This window comes from Musa acuminata, chromosome BXJ3-7, assembly GCF_036884655.1.
Source record: "Musa acuminata AAA Group cultivar baxijiao chromosome BXJ3-7, Cavendish_Baxijiao_AAA, whole genome shotgun sequence".
In the NCBI taxonomy this organism is placed as follows: Eukaryota; Viridiplantae; Streptophyta; class Magnoliopsida; order Zingiberales; family Musaceae; genus Musa; species Musa acuminata.
In genome coordinates, this window is record NC_088355.1 from 40,827,854 (window position 1) to 40,844,928 (window position 17,075).

At 38.4% G+C, this 17,075-nt stretch overlaps 1 protein-coding gene across 1 annotated transcript; it reads right to left on the reverse strand.

Moving 5' to 3' along the window:
* Positions 1 to 706: 706 nt before the first annotated feature.
* On the reverse strand, positions 707 to 12,371 carry LOC103992776 (dolichyl-diphosphooligosaccharide--protein glycosyltransferase subunit STT3A). Its single transcript, XM_009412617.3, has 23 exons — positions 12,160 to 12,371; positions 11,943 to 12,005; positions 11,251 to 11,306; positions 11,086 to 11,157; positions 10,894 to 10,999; positions 10,752 to 10,802; positions 10,475 to 10,570; positions 10,239 to 10,298; positions 10,051 to 10,164; positions 9,839 to 9,925; positions 9,064 to 9,167; positions 8,827 to 8,922; positions 7,407 to 7,527; positions 5,716 to 5,796; positions 5,507 to 5,638; positions 5,159 to 5,386; positions 4,598 to 4,741; positions 2,350 to 2,536; positions 2,167 to 2,264; positions 1,675 to 1,754; positions 1,500 to 1,587; positions 1,213 to 1,302; positions 707 to 1,131 (listed from the first exon to the last, which is right to left on the reverse strand). Exons 1-23 carry the CDS (start codon positions 12,277 to 12,279, stop codon positions 1,066 to 1,068), a joined length of 2,340 nt encoding a protein of 779 aa, XP_009410892.2. The 5' UTR covers positions 12,280 to 12,371; the 3' UTR covers positions 707 to 1,065.
* Positions 12,372 to 17,075: the final 4,704 nt, after the last annotated feature.

A 17,075-nucleotide genomic window follows, 5' to 3' on the forward strand; every position in this document is an offset into this window, starting at 1 on the left:
TAAATCTTTCAATATGCTAGGATATCTCTTCATCTATTACGCACAGCCAATTATTCAACGGAATACACTTCCATATTGGACCAATTAGAGAGGATCTGGAGAGAATATTTCATATTACCTGAGTCTCACACATTAAATTACAATGAATATATCAATAAACATATAAATAATATATATATGTTACCGTTGGTCCAATATGAGATTATATCAATTAAAAATATATAAATAATATATATATATATATATATGAATTACAAATATATATATAATATATAAATAAAAATATAAATAATATAAAAATTAAAATATGAGATTATATCTGCGAAGTATAATTTGATTATATCTTCGATTTTAAAATTAAAATATGAGATTATATCTATAACATGATTATATCTTCGATTTTAATATTAAAATTAGATTATATCTGCGAAGCTTACATATAGTGACTATGAGAACAATAGGGACAACCCAAATGCCCTCCGAAAAATTATCATGAATGTGAGAAACAAGATATGAAATACGAGTGCCTTGGCTTCTAACCTTAGGAGAAGGAATAACTGAACAATTATTTCACGCCTTAACTTCTACTAACCTCATGAACTTAAGAGCTTAAAGCGGTATAAAACAGTTGATATTTGTAACGGAGGTTGCCCCACATTCTCGTTTTCAACTAAGGAAATCGATATTATCAGGTTGCCGAAAACGATTCAGCAAGCAAGCATGGTTATTTCTGCTATCTTCTCTGGTTGGGATCCACCGTTACAAGCCAAACGATCCGAGGTTACACAGATGAATCACTATCACATGACAAATGACAAATCTAAAAGGGTCTTTCTTGGTAAGCTATCAAAAATCTCATATCTCCCCCTGATGATGCAAGGCAAAAAATAAATAAAAGATATAATAGGGACTGTGTGATCATAGTCTTGTATTTAGTCCTCTGCCAAGCATCCGCCGCTATTAGCTGCAACTCACTCTTCCAATAGTTCATGAGCAAAACGGCAAGAATAGTCTATGGGAAGGGCCAGCTACACTATACCGGACGGCCAATTTGCTTTATTCAAATCACTGCCAGGGGTTCTTCCGTAAGTTACCGTGCCTCCTCGAATTGCTTGGACTTGTTTTGGAATTCTGCAAAAGAGAGATGGACGACATCAGAAATGCTTAGCAGGAACTAAATTCCAAGCACTTGTGTACAGTTCCTCCACATACTGATTTAGATTTCTTCGATTTTCCCCGGATCCTATTCTTTGGGGGTTTCAATTTGTAAATTCGAACCATCCAATGATGTGTAGTGAACACCTGGATCAAACACAAAAGCAAATAATTTGATGGGTTGCAGATTCATTCATTGAAAATCCTGTAACTTGTTTTCTTAACATCAGATTTTGTGAATCTTGTGGAAAAAACGAAGCAGTTCTCCAATCGGAAGAGCTACATTCATTTATAGATAATAGTCTGCAATCTAGCAAAGGAAACAAAACAAAAAAAGTTATTACCTCCTCGAAATGGGTTAGTTTGAAATGTTTTTTCCCTATTTCTGTCCTCCTGACTCTATCAAATCCTTTACCATCTGTTTCTACAAACCTGGAAACAAAGCAAGACAGACAGAAGGGAGCCTCACTTGTAACTATTAACTATTTATCAGGTCACCGAATAGAGAGATTTGCAAACCTGTAATAAGACAGCTTGTACATAAGGCAGTTCAACATTGTTGGAGTTGCCTGTGCATCGATTCGATATTGGCCATCCCTCTTTTTTGAGAACGGGAATATCAAAAGTAGAGCATTCAGATTTATATAAAGACATCTACTAAACGAAAGAAAATTCTCTTACTGTTGTTCCAGAAATACTTACTAAAGCTATAACATACACAGTTAATGGTGCTCTTCAAAATATTGAGATTTATTTAGTGTGTACATGGCAAGAATATGCAGCATAACTTTGTATATTTCTCACTAGTAAACAATCCAGATAAATTTCATGCAATTATATATTTGGTTTAGCATAGCTTTGTTACAACAGATATAGTTCCATCTGCCAGTGATTTGATGAAAATCTATAAAATTCATAAGTGTTGCCATCGAATCAATCATTTGAAAAATGACAAACAAAAAGTTGCAATATGCTACCCTTCAATAAAAGAAAAACAAATACACAACTTACAAGGTAGTCAGGCTCCCTGATATGTGGAAACACACCTCCTCCAATTCGAACCATCCAAAGGAACTTATTAATATCATCACTTGGGTAGCCAACAAGACCTAACCATTGCAAGAAAATTTAAAGTTACAGAATCCAAGTATCTAAATAAAGTTTCTTAAGGAGATCACAAATTAAAATGGCAACCTCCAAAGACAACCAAAACATATTTGACATCCAGGGAGTTGAATATCTCCCATGCCGGCTTTTCTGGAGAAGACATAGCAGTGCCAACAGTTGCAATATGAGTGTTATTCCAGGTGTTATTATCAACAATGACAGTACGATTTGCCATTGCGGTTGTTTGGTAACCATAGTCCCACCAAGAGGCAACCTGCAGAACCTTATCCTTTTAAAAAACTTGATTCACACAAGGCATTCTTTGGGGATATTTGAAATATATGCATTCTATATATCTTGTAGACAAGCATATTCAACTTCTACTGTTGATATGGCTTAATACAAAACAACAAAAAAAGAGCATTTTAGTTTATTTTTCAGGATGCAGGAAGAGATACTATTTAACAATTTCTGCTTCAAGGTTCCAAATAGCTTGGGTTTGAACATGTTGAACAAATTGAAGTGCCTTTGCATTACCATCTGCTACACACCAGACTAGTATAAGAAATAACCAAAGAAAGCCGATCATGAGAATTACTTTAGGATATCCATATTTAGTTTCACAACCTAAGCAAGAACATGCATGTTTGGAACTATATCATAAGACCAATGCAAAGTGATTATATGTCCCTTCACTAACAAAGGCACCCACAGTCATCTAATGCATTAGGTATGTTTTACCTTCAAGGTTGACTTATGGTTCCTTCTCCTGAAGAAAATATTAACTGTGCAACCTACCTTTAAATATTCAGCAAACAACCTTCCTAAATTTCTAGAAGTCACATGTTTAAAAGGCTACAAGTTTTGCTTTTGTACAATCTAGAATATGATGAAATGTGACCAATTCAACTACTGCTGACAGCCTGATTCCAATACCAGAATTGAGACCTTGGAAAACATCGCCATCTTGTTATCAAGGTTTTAAATACTGGTTAGACTGGTACATATCAACAGTATTTACTGGTTTATCCATGGAACAATATTGGACCATATAAGTCAGCGCCAATTAATATTTAATCTTATATTATTTTTATAGTGATACCAGGCCAGTAGAAGTCAGCCTACCATCTGGTGTCTTGGTACCATACCGGCTAGACCAGCGACCGAAATGTATCAGAATCAATACTAAAAACCTAGTCTCCTAGGTCTTGCAATAAAGTGAGTTCATTATATTCCTAACTTGGTTATATTCTTATAATGTTTAATCTCTCTCTACAAAGAAACAAGACTAAGAAATCACAAAAGAGTACACTGTCACCGGTTCCAGCAAATAACACGAAATATCAGATATGAATGATCCATCAAATAGCTTTTTCTTCATTCACATGCTTAAGCTTGTATGAGGTTTAAACGATTATGAGTGAGTCATTGTAAGACAACAATATCAGACCCAAATTAATCGCTGCAGCAACAATAACATCAAATCCGGATTAGTTGCTGCAATAACTACTAACAGCACTAGAGATCGAATTCATATAAGTTACATGGTTCATTCATCAGAAAGAAACTATATGTTCTAACATAATCGTTCAGCTGGTATTCATCATGAAAGATATGCAACACAATTTTGAGTTTTATAAATAAACAAGACTCTCCAGTCCTTTTGGTCTCTCAGTGATTCAAAAAAATAAACAACACAACACTAAAACAAAGATATACATAATTCATAATTTCATTTATCCCGTCTTTCTTGATAGTCACCGTTAAGAATAAGGTATGCAATTTCATACCGTACCGGAGTTTCGACATTCGCTCGGTACGATACGAAACTGTATACCGAGCGATATACAGTTCGGTATACCGCTCAGTGTATATATATATATATATATATAGTTATGCCTCTCTTCTCCCAGGCGAGACGATATCGCCTCGTTTATATAAATTAATAAATATATATTTATATATAAAAGATTATATATATTTATATATATTTTTTTATAAAAGGTGACGTCACCTTTTCCTTCTCCCACGCGAGGCGACGTTGCCTCGTTTATATATATATATATTTTTTTTTTGTTCCGTCCGGTAATGGGTGGTCCATGTATCGGTAAGCTGACAGACCGGTACGTACTGCCCGTACCGGGCGGTATTATTCGAAATTGCCTACCTTAGTCAAGAAAAACATCTAAGAACTATAAATTGCATAAGTATATCAAACATAAATTTTTTGTTCACTTAATAACCAAATTACTATTATTGGAAAATTAGAGAATTGAGTAAAAACAAAATTTAACATGCAGAGCAGACATAAAAAGGAAAGGGAATGAGAAATAACCTTATCATCGACATCAGTATTATGCCTCAACCATGCATAGGCTTCGCGAAAATCATCAAAAACGTGTAATCCATCATGGGAATGAGATGTTAGAACAATTGATGGGGCAGAATAAGCTTCTGCTGCTGCCCATACACAATGAACCTGTAACAAATAATAATAAAACCTTCAAAGCATGCCCCAAAAAAGCCCTCAATACAAACCTATATCCACATTGCTATATGGCATACATGAATTGCAGAAAGAATATATCTTAACCATATTATCCGTTAACTCAGTATGTTTTCCTTGCTTTTACTCAGTGGTATGAACAAGTTGGTCCTAACCAAGTCAAGTTGCAGATATCTAGTTATCATCAATAAATGTAAAAGTAGGTCCTTGTTGAAGTGACAACCTATCAAATTCATGGTGCCAAGAGCCCATGAATGATCTAACCTTGCAAACTAATTAATAGATCTCTATATTTAACTATTGACAAAAATAGAACCATTGAAACTATATCATGATCTAGGACAACAGTGCTAACTTTAGCAAATATCTGAAATCAAGAATTTTTCATACCACATAAAAAGCACCAAGTATGATCAGTAGAAGAATTGCGACTGCAGATGCCTCCAAAGGCAGCACCAGAAGTCTTTTTGCCTTTAGAGGCCTTTTAATAGTAGTTTCCACAATTTCTTTTTCCTTTTTCCTATTCTTCTTTGATGGTCTTTCTTTTGGAGCAGTTTCAGATTTATCAGTTGCTGCCTTGTTATCCACCTTTTCTTGAGCGGAATCAATATCCCCTGACTTGAAATTCATATCAGAACAAAAAACATTAAGGGCTACTCAAAACAAAATCCATCAAGTTTAGGCCTTCTTAAAAAAGTTCAATGGATAACAGACTGAAACAAGTCCACGGTCACATACACCAGGAGGAGGACTTTCAAATAATTTAGGCAACTGAAGTTTTATTGACCGTGTGAAGACATCAAAGGCTTCAGAAAGTGCAATCCCAGACATAATGCATGCAGCTGGAGCTAGTACAAGCATAAGACGCACCTGCCAAAATATAGCAAACAATGAGGATGATAATTTTTTGTTAGTGATGTTGATCAACTCCACATTTTGACACTTACCATGACACCAGAAAAGTATACTGATGTTGTTATATACAGAACCATAAACGAGCTAGCATCAGACAGAGGCAAAAAACATGCCTGCATTACATATTGAAATACTTCCTAGTCAATATTTGGCAGAATTAATAATATAATCTGACATGATAAATAAATAAACATTATGCAAGCAGTACTCTGAGTCTGAAAACTAGACAAATAAAGATACTCGTAGTGAAGAACTAAAGCATATTTGCAGTTAATGCTGATAGAATTTGCTAGGTGCTACTCGGACCATGTGGTAGGGGAAATACATTCTTTGGGATGATCTACTCAACTTGTAAAGACTGGTTCTTCTAAAATATCAGCCATGGGAATTAAATGTCTCATACAAGAAAAAAATACCTAACCACCGTTGTCAAAAGCACAAAACACTAGAGCAAATTGAAAACTGCAAATAGATAAAGATAGTAACAATGAAGTACTTAAGTGTGGTTGCAATGTTTTCAAAAGGCACAGGGCGAGGCGAGACACGAGCACCTCGCAACACCTCATGGTGAGGCATTTCAACTTTCAATGAAGCACGGCTCGGTCACTCGCCAAAGCCCAGGTGTCAAGCACCTCAGGCGAGCACCTAAGCCAAATCGGGCCGACTTCGACCCTGAGTTCGATTGGACGAGTATGTTGGTTCAATCGAACCAACTAATGTAATTCCCTACCAACCCCCTCTCGTGGCCAACCTAGCAAAAGAAGCCAAAAGCGAAAGCAAAAAACCTATGCTTGTCGCCTTTGTATGCTCTGTCCGCCATTGCAGCTCCAACTGCCGCTGTCAACAAACTTGTCCGCCGCCTTCGTCCGCTACCGTTGGCAACCTCGTCTTCTGCCTTTGTCCACCATTGTAGCTTCATTCATTTGCCATTGCAGCTTTGTTCTCATTCCCCCACCTTCCTCCATACCCTCTCCTTCCCCCACTATCCCATTTCGATTAACTTGCTGCACCCCATTGAGGTGGTGCACCGTTACTCTATACGAGTTAAAACTGTTTAACATCATATTGAAAACACTAGGAGGTTTAATTTGGTACTTCATATGATTCCAATTTGATGTGTCATTTTTATTTTTTTGACCATATTTATCAATCATAGCATATATTTTTAAAATTTTGTTATTCAAAAGTGCCTCGTTTTGCTCGAGTGGGCACCTAGCACCGTTTTGGGACCTTAGAGTCTTCTGGTGCCTATCGCTTTTAAATACACTGGGTAGCAGTTTACTGCTGATGAAATTTATTAGGTGCTAGCTAGCCTATGCAATAGGAGAAGAATATTCTTGGGATAGTTTGTTCAACTATAAGACACCAATTGTTCTAAAATATGTTTCATGGAAGTTCAACGTCTGAAGCAACATGACCCACCACATGATTTAAGCAAGCAAAAACAAAGTGCCTACTAAAACAGAGAATTTTTATAAACATACAAGAAATCTTACAGTTGAAAATTGCAGCAACAAAATAAAGCATGCATGGTTGCAGATCAAATTCTTATAGCTGTATGTGCTCAGTGTTCTATAACCTTATTCCTAGACAAACCAACCACTAGTAAAATAGAAGAGGTTAGAAAAAAAGTATAACTATAATAATCATAGCACATTTACACATAAAGGATGAAACAAGCATGTATAAGTTGAAGGCTAAATATAGAAAGTAACACACTTACAACAATACCAGCTGGAACCAAGAATGCCAACACATTGATGTCCATGAAATAAGAAGGCCATGTCGGTGGCTGATGTTCACTAACACTAGCAATGATGGGTATGTACTTGCTTGCGTAAGTTCTGTTTCATCAATAGAATAGAAGGATCAAGATGATATATCAAGATTGAGATTGTTTAGATCTTTCAGTCACTCAAAGATAGCTAGCCCAATGTTTCTAATGACTAATATATACCTCAGCATTTATGTTAAGGATAGCATGCTTATCTGAATGGTTTTTAGGTCCCTTTTTGCTCTAATTGTGCTTATGTAGTTTCGCCATACTCAAGTAGTCTCCATATCTAAGGATGCCAAATTGTTAATATGTCGAATTTGTCATGTGCAAAGGGACAGTTTTCATCTCAATTCCCATGTTAAATGTGCTAGATGGGAAATTATTTACATGTTTTGTGGATCTATAGTCAAACCAGCAGATTGTGTATCAGTATGTTGCCTGCATAGCCGTATGCCAGAAAAATTAAATGGCCATAACTACCAAATATGTTCTACCTAATTCCACTGCTAACATCTAAGTAAAAAATCAAATTTATTTACTTCAGATGCTTCCCATTTCAAATATAGGATAGCTTTTTATCTGTCAATAGATTATGCATACCCAACCACAAATGCATAAAGATGCATATTAGAAAGGTGTATCTATGTTTAGTTCAGTAACTATGTCTCAAAATATTGTCCTCAAGGGGTGTTTCTCCTTCCAAACTGTTTATTTGTTCACTTTTATTATACAAAGTAAAAAAAAAAAGATTGCGCTATCCTTTCATGATTAGTATCACATCAATGTTTCTAATGACTATTATATACCTCAGCATTTATGTTAAGGATAGCATGCTTATCTGATGGTTTTTAGGTCCCTTTTTGCTCTAATTGTGCTTGTGTAGCTTCACCATACTCAAGTTAAATGTGCTAGATAAGAAATTATTTACATGTTTGGTGGATCTATAGTCAAACCAGCAGACTTCAGATGCTTCCCATGTCAAATATAGGATAGCTTTTTATCTGTCAATAGATTATGCATACCCAACCACAAAGGCATAAAGATGCATATTAGAAAGGTGTATTTATGTTTAGTTCAGTAACTATGCCTCCTTAAGGGGTGTTTATCCTTCCAAACTGTTTATTTGTTCACTTTTATTATACAAAGTAAAAAATAAGATTGTGTTATCCTTTCGGGATTAGTATCACATCAATGCACCATGTAATATAAAAGATGTACATGACCATAGTTCAGAACCCTTACTATCGTTCTTGCAGTGCATTTTTTGTTAACATTGCAGAACTTACTCTAAAAGGCCTATAAATTACAAATATTTATGGGTGACTATCAAAGTTGGTGACAATCAATGTCAGGAGTAGATGCTTACGGATCAAGAAGACTCAAGCTACGCCCACTCCAACCTTTTGTAGGACTAGAGGCCACCAGTGCTATAAGAATAGCCAACACTGCACAACAAACAGCACTGAAAGGGAAGTTTCTTAGAGAATAATGAATGTCAAATATGGATAAGATTATTTAATTCATGTAGTCATCCTGTATATTATCAAATGCTTCCACTGTGTATCTGCAATCAACACATGAACTGCAGAATGCGAAAACTTACATGCCAATCGTCACAACAAGTGTCACAGCCACTTTAAACATCTTGGGAGATAGAATTCCTTTGATATAATAAACAAGTGCAACCACATGAATTATTATAAATACCTGCATAATTTCATACAATGTTAGCAGAAGTGCACAAGGAACACAAATTACAAACAATGCGTTCCATGTCTCTGGGAAATAAAAAAGAACAAAGTTTTAGCAATTCATTTACATCAGCAGATGATACCACAAGCATTCCAGTGTAATACTGTAATGATATAAAAGAAACAATGTATGCATATAACCATGTTTTGAAAAGACATGTAACTTTGATGTGCACAAAGTCAATACTTTTCATATCAGTCAGATGACATGCGGGCCTCCACAAAGTCAATCGAAGTTTGTTCCTCCCAAAAATAACATATAGCCTGACCTAATAATAACATGATAGATTTTGTAATGTTAGTTTGTAAAGTGAGCCGACCATAAATATCTATTAGTGCAGAAGACCAATATGACTGGAGCAATGTCCAATCAGTGAAATAATTGGCATTTCCTGGCATGTCATAAAACAAGGAAACATACTTGAGCAAATTAAATTATAATATAAACTAAATTGTCAGACATTTTTTTATCAAATTTTGCATCAGACAGGAATCTTAGAAAAGAAATAAAATGTATGAGTTGTTAATGAGCAGGTAACAGCAAAGGTTTGTCTAGAAAGAATGTAAACATTGCATGGCACCAAATAAATTTCTACAGAAATAAAGTAGTGATATCGAAAAACAGACCAAAAATGAAGCAAAATGCTCCGATGTCATCACGGCATTGAAACCCACCACAGGCACCAAAGAGGCTAGAAGTGTTCCCAAAACAACCTGCGTATATGCACTATTTAAACTGACCAGAATAATCTTTCTTTATTGGAAAATAGTTTCATGTATTATACCCTAAGAATAAGAAGAAATAGATAGCAAACACCTACACAACTGCTAATACTTACAAGAGGGGCATAGGCAATGTACAACCGTGGAGAGTAACGACCAGTTACAATACATAGCAAAACATGCATTGGAATAAGGTTAATGATGAATGTGTAGCCTCCCCAAGAGCACACCTGTAAAGAGAAAAACATAGAATTAATTGATTTGCTTAGGAGATGAGGCGCAAAATGGGAAGAGCACATCATACCATGTAGAAGTATGACAGAGCATTTAAGGTAGCATAGAAGAGTGATCCCGTATTCAGTGTCTGCATACAGTTTCATGATATCAGCATATCATGCATAACAAAAAAATGATAACTTTTACGTGTTCCAAGTAAACAATATTTCCCAAACACTGGCTAAGTGAGCCAATATAAACTAGATTTCATAATAAGATTTAAAAAATGATTTTTTATCACAAATTGCTTAGTTTTTTTTTTACCTTGGTATAAAGATAAAACGTGAATATTAAGGCAAATATTGCAACAGCTTCATTGTCATAGCTACCAGCCACAGATCTTGATATGTACGAGGGCACCTGCACATAGAGAAGACAGAACAGATCTTTTTTGAGTTTTGAAAGAATTGAGCAGATCAAAAGAAACATATGAAAAAAAAATGTTGCTACTGAAACCCCCAACTGGAAAGCAAATTTTATTTTCAGATGCATATTTTCATCATTCATTTTTCATAAAATACACAAGTGAGTACATGGTTACCAGTGCCAATAGGGCTGCAGCAGTTAATCCAGCTCCAGTTCCCTTAACTTCCTGTAACAAACATGTAAGAAGCATGACAAAGAAAGCAATTGCCAGGTATCTGGACAAACATGAAAAGCAAAGATCAACAATATATGTCTACCTTCGTGAGAAGGTACGTAGCCCAAGATGCATTAGCTGAAAAGATTGGAGCTGTGAATACACAGACGGTCTCCACTGACAGAGGAATGTTCAGGTTATTCAGCAGCCTGCAATACAAAAAAATAGATGTTTTCTTACTTGATTAAGACTCTGACAACAATGTAATTCTTTACTACACGTCTCACAGACATACCACCATATGGAACCTGCTGTTAGCGTCAAACCAGGGTAAACAGTTCCACCAATTACACGACCAAGGGGATACCTACCAATGAACAGTGCAAACATAAACTCAACCCCGCATCAATAAAACATGGAGTTTCTGCAATTTAAGTAGACATGTTTATGGATGCTGTACCAGGTTCGATCATCAAACCAGTTCCAGAAATCATATATTCCATTCTTTGTAAGAAACTGAAACAGTAAGTAATATCATCAGGGACAGAAGATGTACATTTTAAGAAAAGAAACAAATTGACAGAACAATATGGAACTTTTCAGGACACCTATTCCAAGAGCAAAATGGTTGATGCTATGAACTTTTATTTTCAGACTGTGATTGTACCAATGCCCAGAGATCCTATTATCATGATGTCTTGAAACTACAAGATTGTTACTCCTATAAAGCGTGCTGAATGAAACTTTGGAAGACTCCATCTGAAATAAAGAAAGCTTCTATTCTAAAGAATTTTCTATATCATATACTAAATGCTAAAAGATTGTAACATCGATTGCCTTTCCAAAAAAGAAAATGATGAATCGTTTCATTGCTTTATATGAAAAAGAAGGATCTCTTGATTTTATTATAGGAGATCAAATTCTACGATTTACAACATAAGGTTCGAGATTCCAGGGGCTACAATTTCGTTTAGGTCTCATATGTCAACGTATCTTGGTACCATATACATCGAGTACATAAACAACCCTCAAAATCAGAAGAAGAGATGATAAACTACTCACTACGAGGAGCTCTAGAACAAGCTCGCATCAATGAAACGGTCATAGTAGTGTGCAAGAGAAAGGGAAGGGAGAAGTTCGGAGGAATCAAACCTGAGTGACTCTGTAGTTGAAGTACGGATCGAACTCGTGAATCACGCTCTCGTACTTGATAACCTGGTGGTTCAAATCGAACAACAGAAGCGTCACTACATCAGCAGAAATCGGTAAACCAGGAAGAAAGACATGTATCCGGTCCAATCCTGCACTCTGGATTTCAGATCTAGGGTTTCGAGGTCGTCAGCGAAGGGTCGAGGGTAGCAGGACTTACGGAGAAGAGGCGGATCGAGAAGGCGAGGGCTCCGATCAGGAGGAGAATGAAGAAGCCGAGAACGCCCCCGAAAGCCTTCCTCAGGGTTCCTTCCCCTTTGGTCTCGGAGGAAGCCGCCATCGACGGCGGGATCAAGCACGGGAGCAGGCGAAGGGACGGAAGACGAGACCGCGACGAAGACTTTGCAAGGGTTTCGGATTCATCGATCGGCTCCCCGCCCCGAAGCCGGCCTCTATATATCCATTAAAATTACTAAATGGTCCTCGATCATTTATGCCTTCGTGCGGGGTCTTTGTGTAAAAAGTCTCACTCGGAAGGTCTGGATGGTTGCCACATAAGCATGTAATAATCGCGTCCGTCGATCAACTTTCGATCAGGTCGCCAGGATGTGAACGGACGGTGAAGATTGAAGAGTTTTCATTCGTGGTCCTCCGTTGAAGTTCTTTGACTCGTTGGGATGATCCCCACCGTCCATTTTCTAGATCGATGGTTGATTGCAGCGATCAAGATTCGTGCAGCATCGCCTTCATCGTCTATTTCAATTTAATGTGGGTAAATCTTATTTACTCGAATACAGAGTGTGAGTTCTCCGAGTTTCATCTAAGAAGGAAGGATATAAAATAATAAGAACGAGACATACTCTATGAAAGGATATTATGTTTAATTATGTACTTAATTATAAATAATTAACTTTTTATCATCGAAAGCTTAACTTCATGTCTATAAACCATTAGTTTATACCGAGACTCTGAAAAATAGATTATCAATCGATAAGACATACAAAACAAATTTTAAGTTATGAGTTACCAATCGAGATCTCACAAGCATAATTCAATGGATAAAGATAGCTAAAAAAAAAAACATAAGAATAAGAATGCCAACCATGCAAAACAAACAGATGAAGACGTGGGGAATAGATCAAGCAAGATTATTGTAGTGGTATATACATAAGTGTGAGGGGATTTGAATCATGTTTTATGTCCTCATTGTCCACACGCAGTAAAATCATATTTGATGTTCGTTAATTTTGAAAGGATGACATTTGTAGATAACAAATACTCGTGTTATTTATAGTTTACGATAAAATGTGATAATTTAATGGTCACTAGTTACATTTGTCAGCATAATAAATATTGGAATCATGGCCCACATGGTCCCTCAATTATGGTACTATTCGTACAATTCGGAGGGTGAGCGTTCATTGTGGATGTTGGTAGTGTTGGCAATTGAATCGATTAGCTACTGGATGGGCCAACTTCATACCTGTTGGTTGGTGAACCTTTACGTGGTGGTCGAGGTGTCAGCACGGTTCGGTCCGATCCCGGATGCGTAAGGTCATCCACGATGATGCTCAGATGTCGGCCTTGGATTCCCCGATAGCTCTTCGGGCAATGGGGTAACATCTGTCGCGACGGGATGTTGAGTGACCGACGGTGGCACGGGGACAAGAGCCGGCAGATCCCGTTGTGGCGATTAAGGTAACGTTGTTCCTTGCATCTATATCTCTTTTCTTCGTAGATATGTCTCTATGGCACTCCTTCGAGTCTACCTCCAATATAACTTATGCTTGATTTTGGGTAGCTAAGTCCCTCTGGACTCATCGTCGCTTCCTCGCCCCTTTCGACCGCCTGCTTTAACACCTCTGTGTTCTCCAAGCAACTCCCTTTGGTCGATGGAAAGACAGATTGCAACTCTCATGCATGGCCTCTACTATTACTTTGTAGGGTTTGCATCGATTATGTTCTTCTTAGCTTCCTTGGTAGCAACTTTCGCTTACTCGACCTTGTCCTCTGACTTGTCGGGCTCCCTTAAACGAATATGGGCTATAGAGCAGTCTAACTCTCCAACTGCTTCGGTTATACCTCTACATGATCAAGTCCCTCCCATGAGACTTACTGGTACTTGCATTCGAACTTTTCCCTTGGTGGAACATAGCCCTCAAATGCTGATAACTAAAGCTTTCATCCGATGCAAAACTCAATGCACGCACGGAAGACATGCCTCAGCGGGACCATGGCCTTCACTCTTTGAATCCATAGCCCTTCTTGCCATCGTGTTGTTCACTAAAGTAGAGCTTTCAATAGCTCCTGATCATACCTCTATATGATATAGTCCCTCACGGGACTATGTCGTGTGTATCGCATTGCCTCTACCCCTATCAGCACAATTTTCGCTCCGCACCACTTCCTTCATGGCAACTTGAATGGTAACACTGTGACATATTCTTCAAGAGTACCCGCCTCTGCATCCTCTTGCCCCGTGCCAAGGCCTTCTGAACCCAACTTCGCCTCCGCAAGTTGAGTCGTATTAGTTCCTCCATCAAATGCTTCTCCGAGATAAGGTGCGTGTGCCTAGAAGCTCCCTTGGTCTTTGACACCATGTAAGATGAGTCCGCTCCATCAGAATGAATGACCCATAGAATAACATGATCCTACTCTTGCCTCTACAAGAGTTTATGTCCTTGACTTTTGTCCAAGGAAAGCTCTGTGCCTTCACTCCATGTTTCATCTTCTATGTCGGCTCCCTTCATGCGGCTTGGGTACTTCACCAAGTTATACCCAAGTTGCTCCGCTCCTCGTTTTACATTAAATTGATGGTAGCCCTCGCGCCCACCATTCCACGGGTCCGCCCTCCCTGGAGTATGATCTCCATATCGACTCCAAGTGTGCCTTTATTTGTATTGCTTTGGGTCGCTCCCCCACTTGATCTCGCAATGCATCCACCAATTCATTCTCTCAAGCGAGATCATGCGACGACTTCTCGCTGCTCGCTTCGTCCATTGAGCTTCGTGGAGTTATTTTTGAGGTACTCCTCATCAACATGTGTTGTTTGCTGCACATGATTATCCCTCTAGAAAGTCGAGACTTATCCCTCCTAGATATCTATCCCATTGGAGCAATATCTCTCTTCGTTTCGGAGACCACCATCCTCTTGGACTACTTCGATTTGCTGAACAAACTGTGTATTATTTTGCCTCCTACAAACGCACTTGCTAGATTGCGACTCCACATAAATACAACCCCTGCTGCACCACTCAAGGCTTAGCAACATGCTGAAGTCGCTACACACTTCAGCCTCCTACGGACGTATCCTTCTCATGTCGAAGATAAAGCTCCAATGCTCCATGGCGCCGAGATTCGGTCGCCTTGAGATGGCCGCGAACATTCCATCGTCCACATACAAGCCCTTGCATGAGTATTGAATTCTTTGAGTTAGCAATTCCCCTCACCTCTGTGAGCTTTGCACAACTCTTTCGGTCGCTGAGCAACTCATTCCACCTTGCATGGTCTCGTCCTTTACCAAGTGCCTCGCTTGCCTTGAGCACAATCAAGTATTGTTGTCAACGTCGAGTCATAGCTTGAACTCAGCTATCTCAACCTTTCTGCGCTACATATTCTTCCAAGCTTACTTGTTCTTGTGGTGTCTTTTGCGCAAAGGGTTGGCCATTCCTCTAAATGCCAATATCATATGCCCGCTCCTCCGAGCGACTCTTTTTCCCTACATCTTTATGCCCGTTTTCTAATTATTAGTCGCGCGTGCTGACTGCCCTTAACGTAGTCCTGCTAAGTCCCCCACATTTGTATGTTAAGTGTTTCTATGAGTGCTTGTCCCGCTCTGATACCATCAGTCACAGACTTAGCTAGTTTTGCCTAAGTCGTGCAACACCCTTGCACGTCCGTCTGCAAAGGTCAGCCTCCCCGAAACCTCCCATAGTCCATTAGGACCTACAAAAAAGAAATTGGGTTAGAGAAAGCACCTCATTCGGGATCCACAAGCAAACATTTCCGAAAATACTTCATAGACAATGTAAATTACAGACAGTATTTACAAGCTCTGAACGGTTGCACAACAAATAGTCAAAATAGTTCACTACAGACCGAATATCTTTCGTAAGTGTCCACATGACACAACCTTTATTTATAAGTCTAAGAAAGCCACCAAACCCAACTAAAATGAGGCTGTTAAGCCTTCTACCATCCCTCTACATGCTGTGAAAAAACCAAAAGACACATACATACATAAGTATTAATTAAACATCATGTTTAAAACTTTGTTTGTGATAGCGCGGTGCCATTCCGAGCTTTCCGGAATGGCTGAGCCATGATGATGTTGTTCGTATGGAGGGGGCGATAAGCGGATGCATGCTATGTGTGTGTTGTATGTCACATCGTACTTGAGATTCCACATCTGTATTGTTATGTTCGCCAAGATCCACGTGGACGATGCCAAAATATACTATATCAATATCAAACCCTTCGTATGAAAGTAACTTTGAATCGACTTTAAATTACATTTTTATTTTGTCTGACACGTCAGCATATGATTTTTAGACAACTTAAGATTCCATCATGACATCAAATGTTGGAACCACGCCATCGAGTTCCGATGCGTCGCAGGAGGAACCCAATCGAGGCGCGACCCACATGATCGCTGACACCTCATCACGTGCCCCCCTCCGGTCCCATCGTAAAGAACGGCACTGGGTTAACGTGGTCCAATTATTAATAGCGATACGACGTATTAGTCGGACTTAAGCTACTACGACTTCGGTGCTCTTGCTTTGCAGTGGTAATAACATCAAGTCTCATCGGGATCGTTAATTCCAGGAATGATCGAATGCACGATTGTCGAAGCGGGATAACATTTCAACGACAAAGACATCACGACGTGCCACGTTTAGGGAAGAAGGAATCCAACGGTAGACTCGCTCTTCCTCCCGAACCTTTTTACCAACGAGGCGGATGACGTGGATATTATTATGGGATGAGCAGATGAAACTGGGAATTACTGAGAAATAAAAAAGAAATTAGAGAAAAAGGAAATTACAAGAGGGGAGAAGGAGGGGGGGGGCAGAGGAATCCGGCTGTAAACTTGGACGCCACCGCACGAGTGGCAGCCACGAACACCGTGGATCG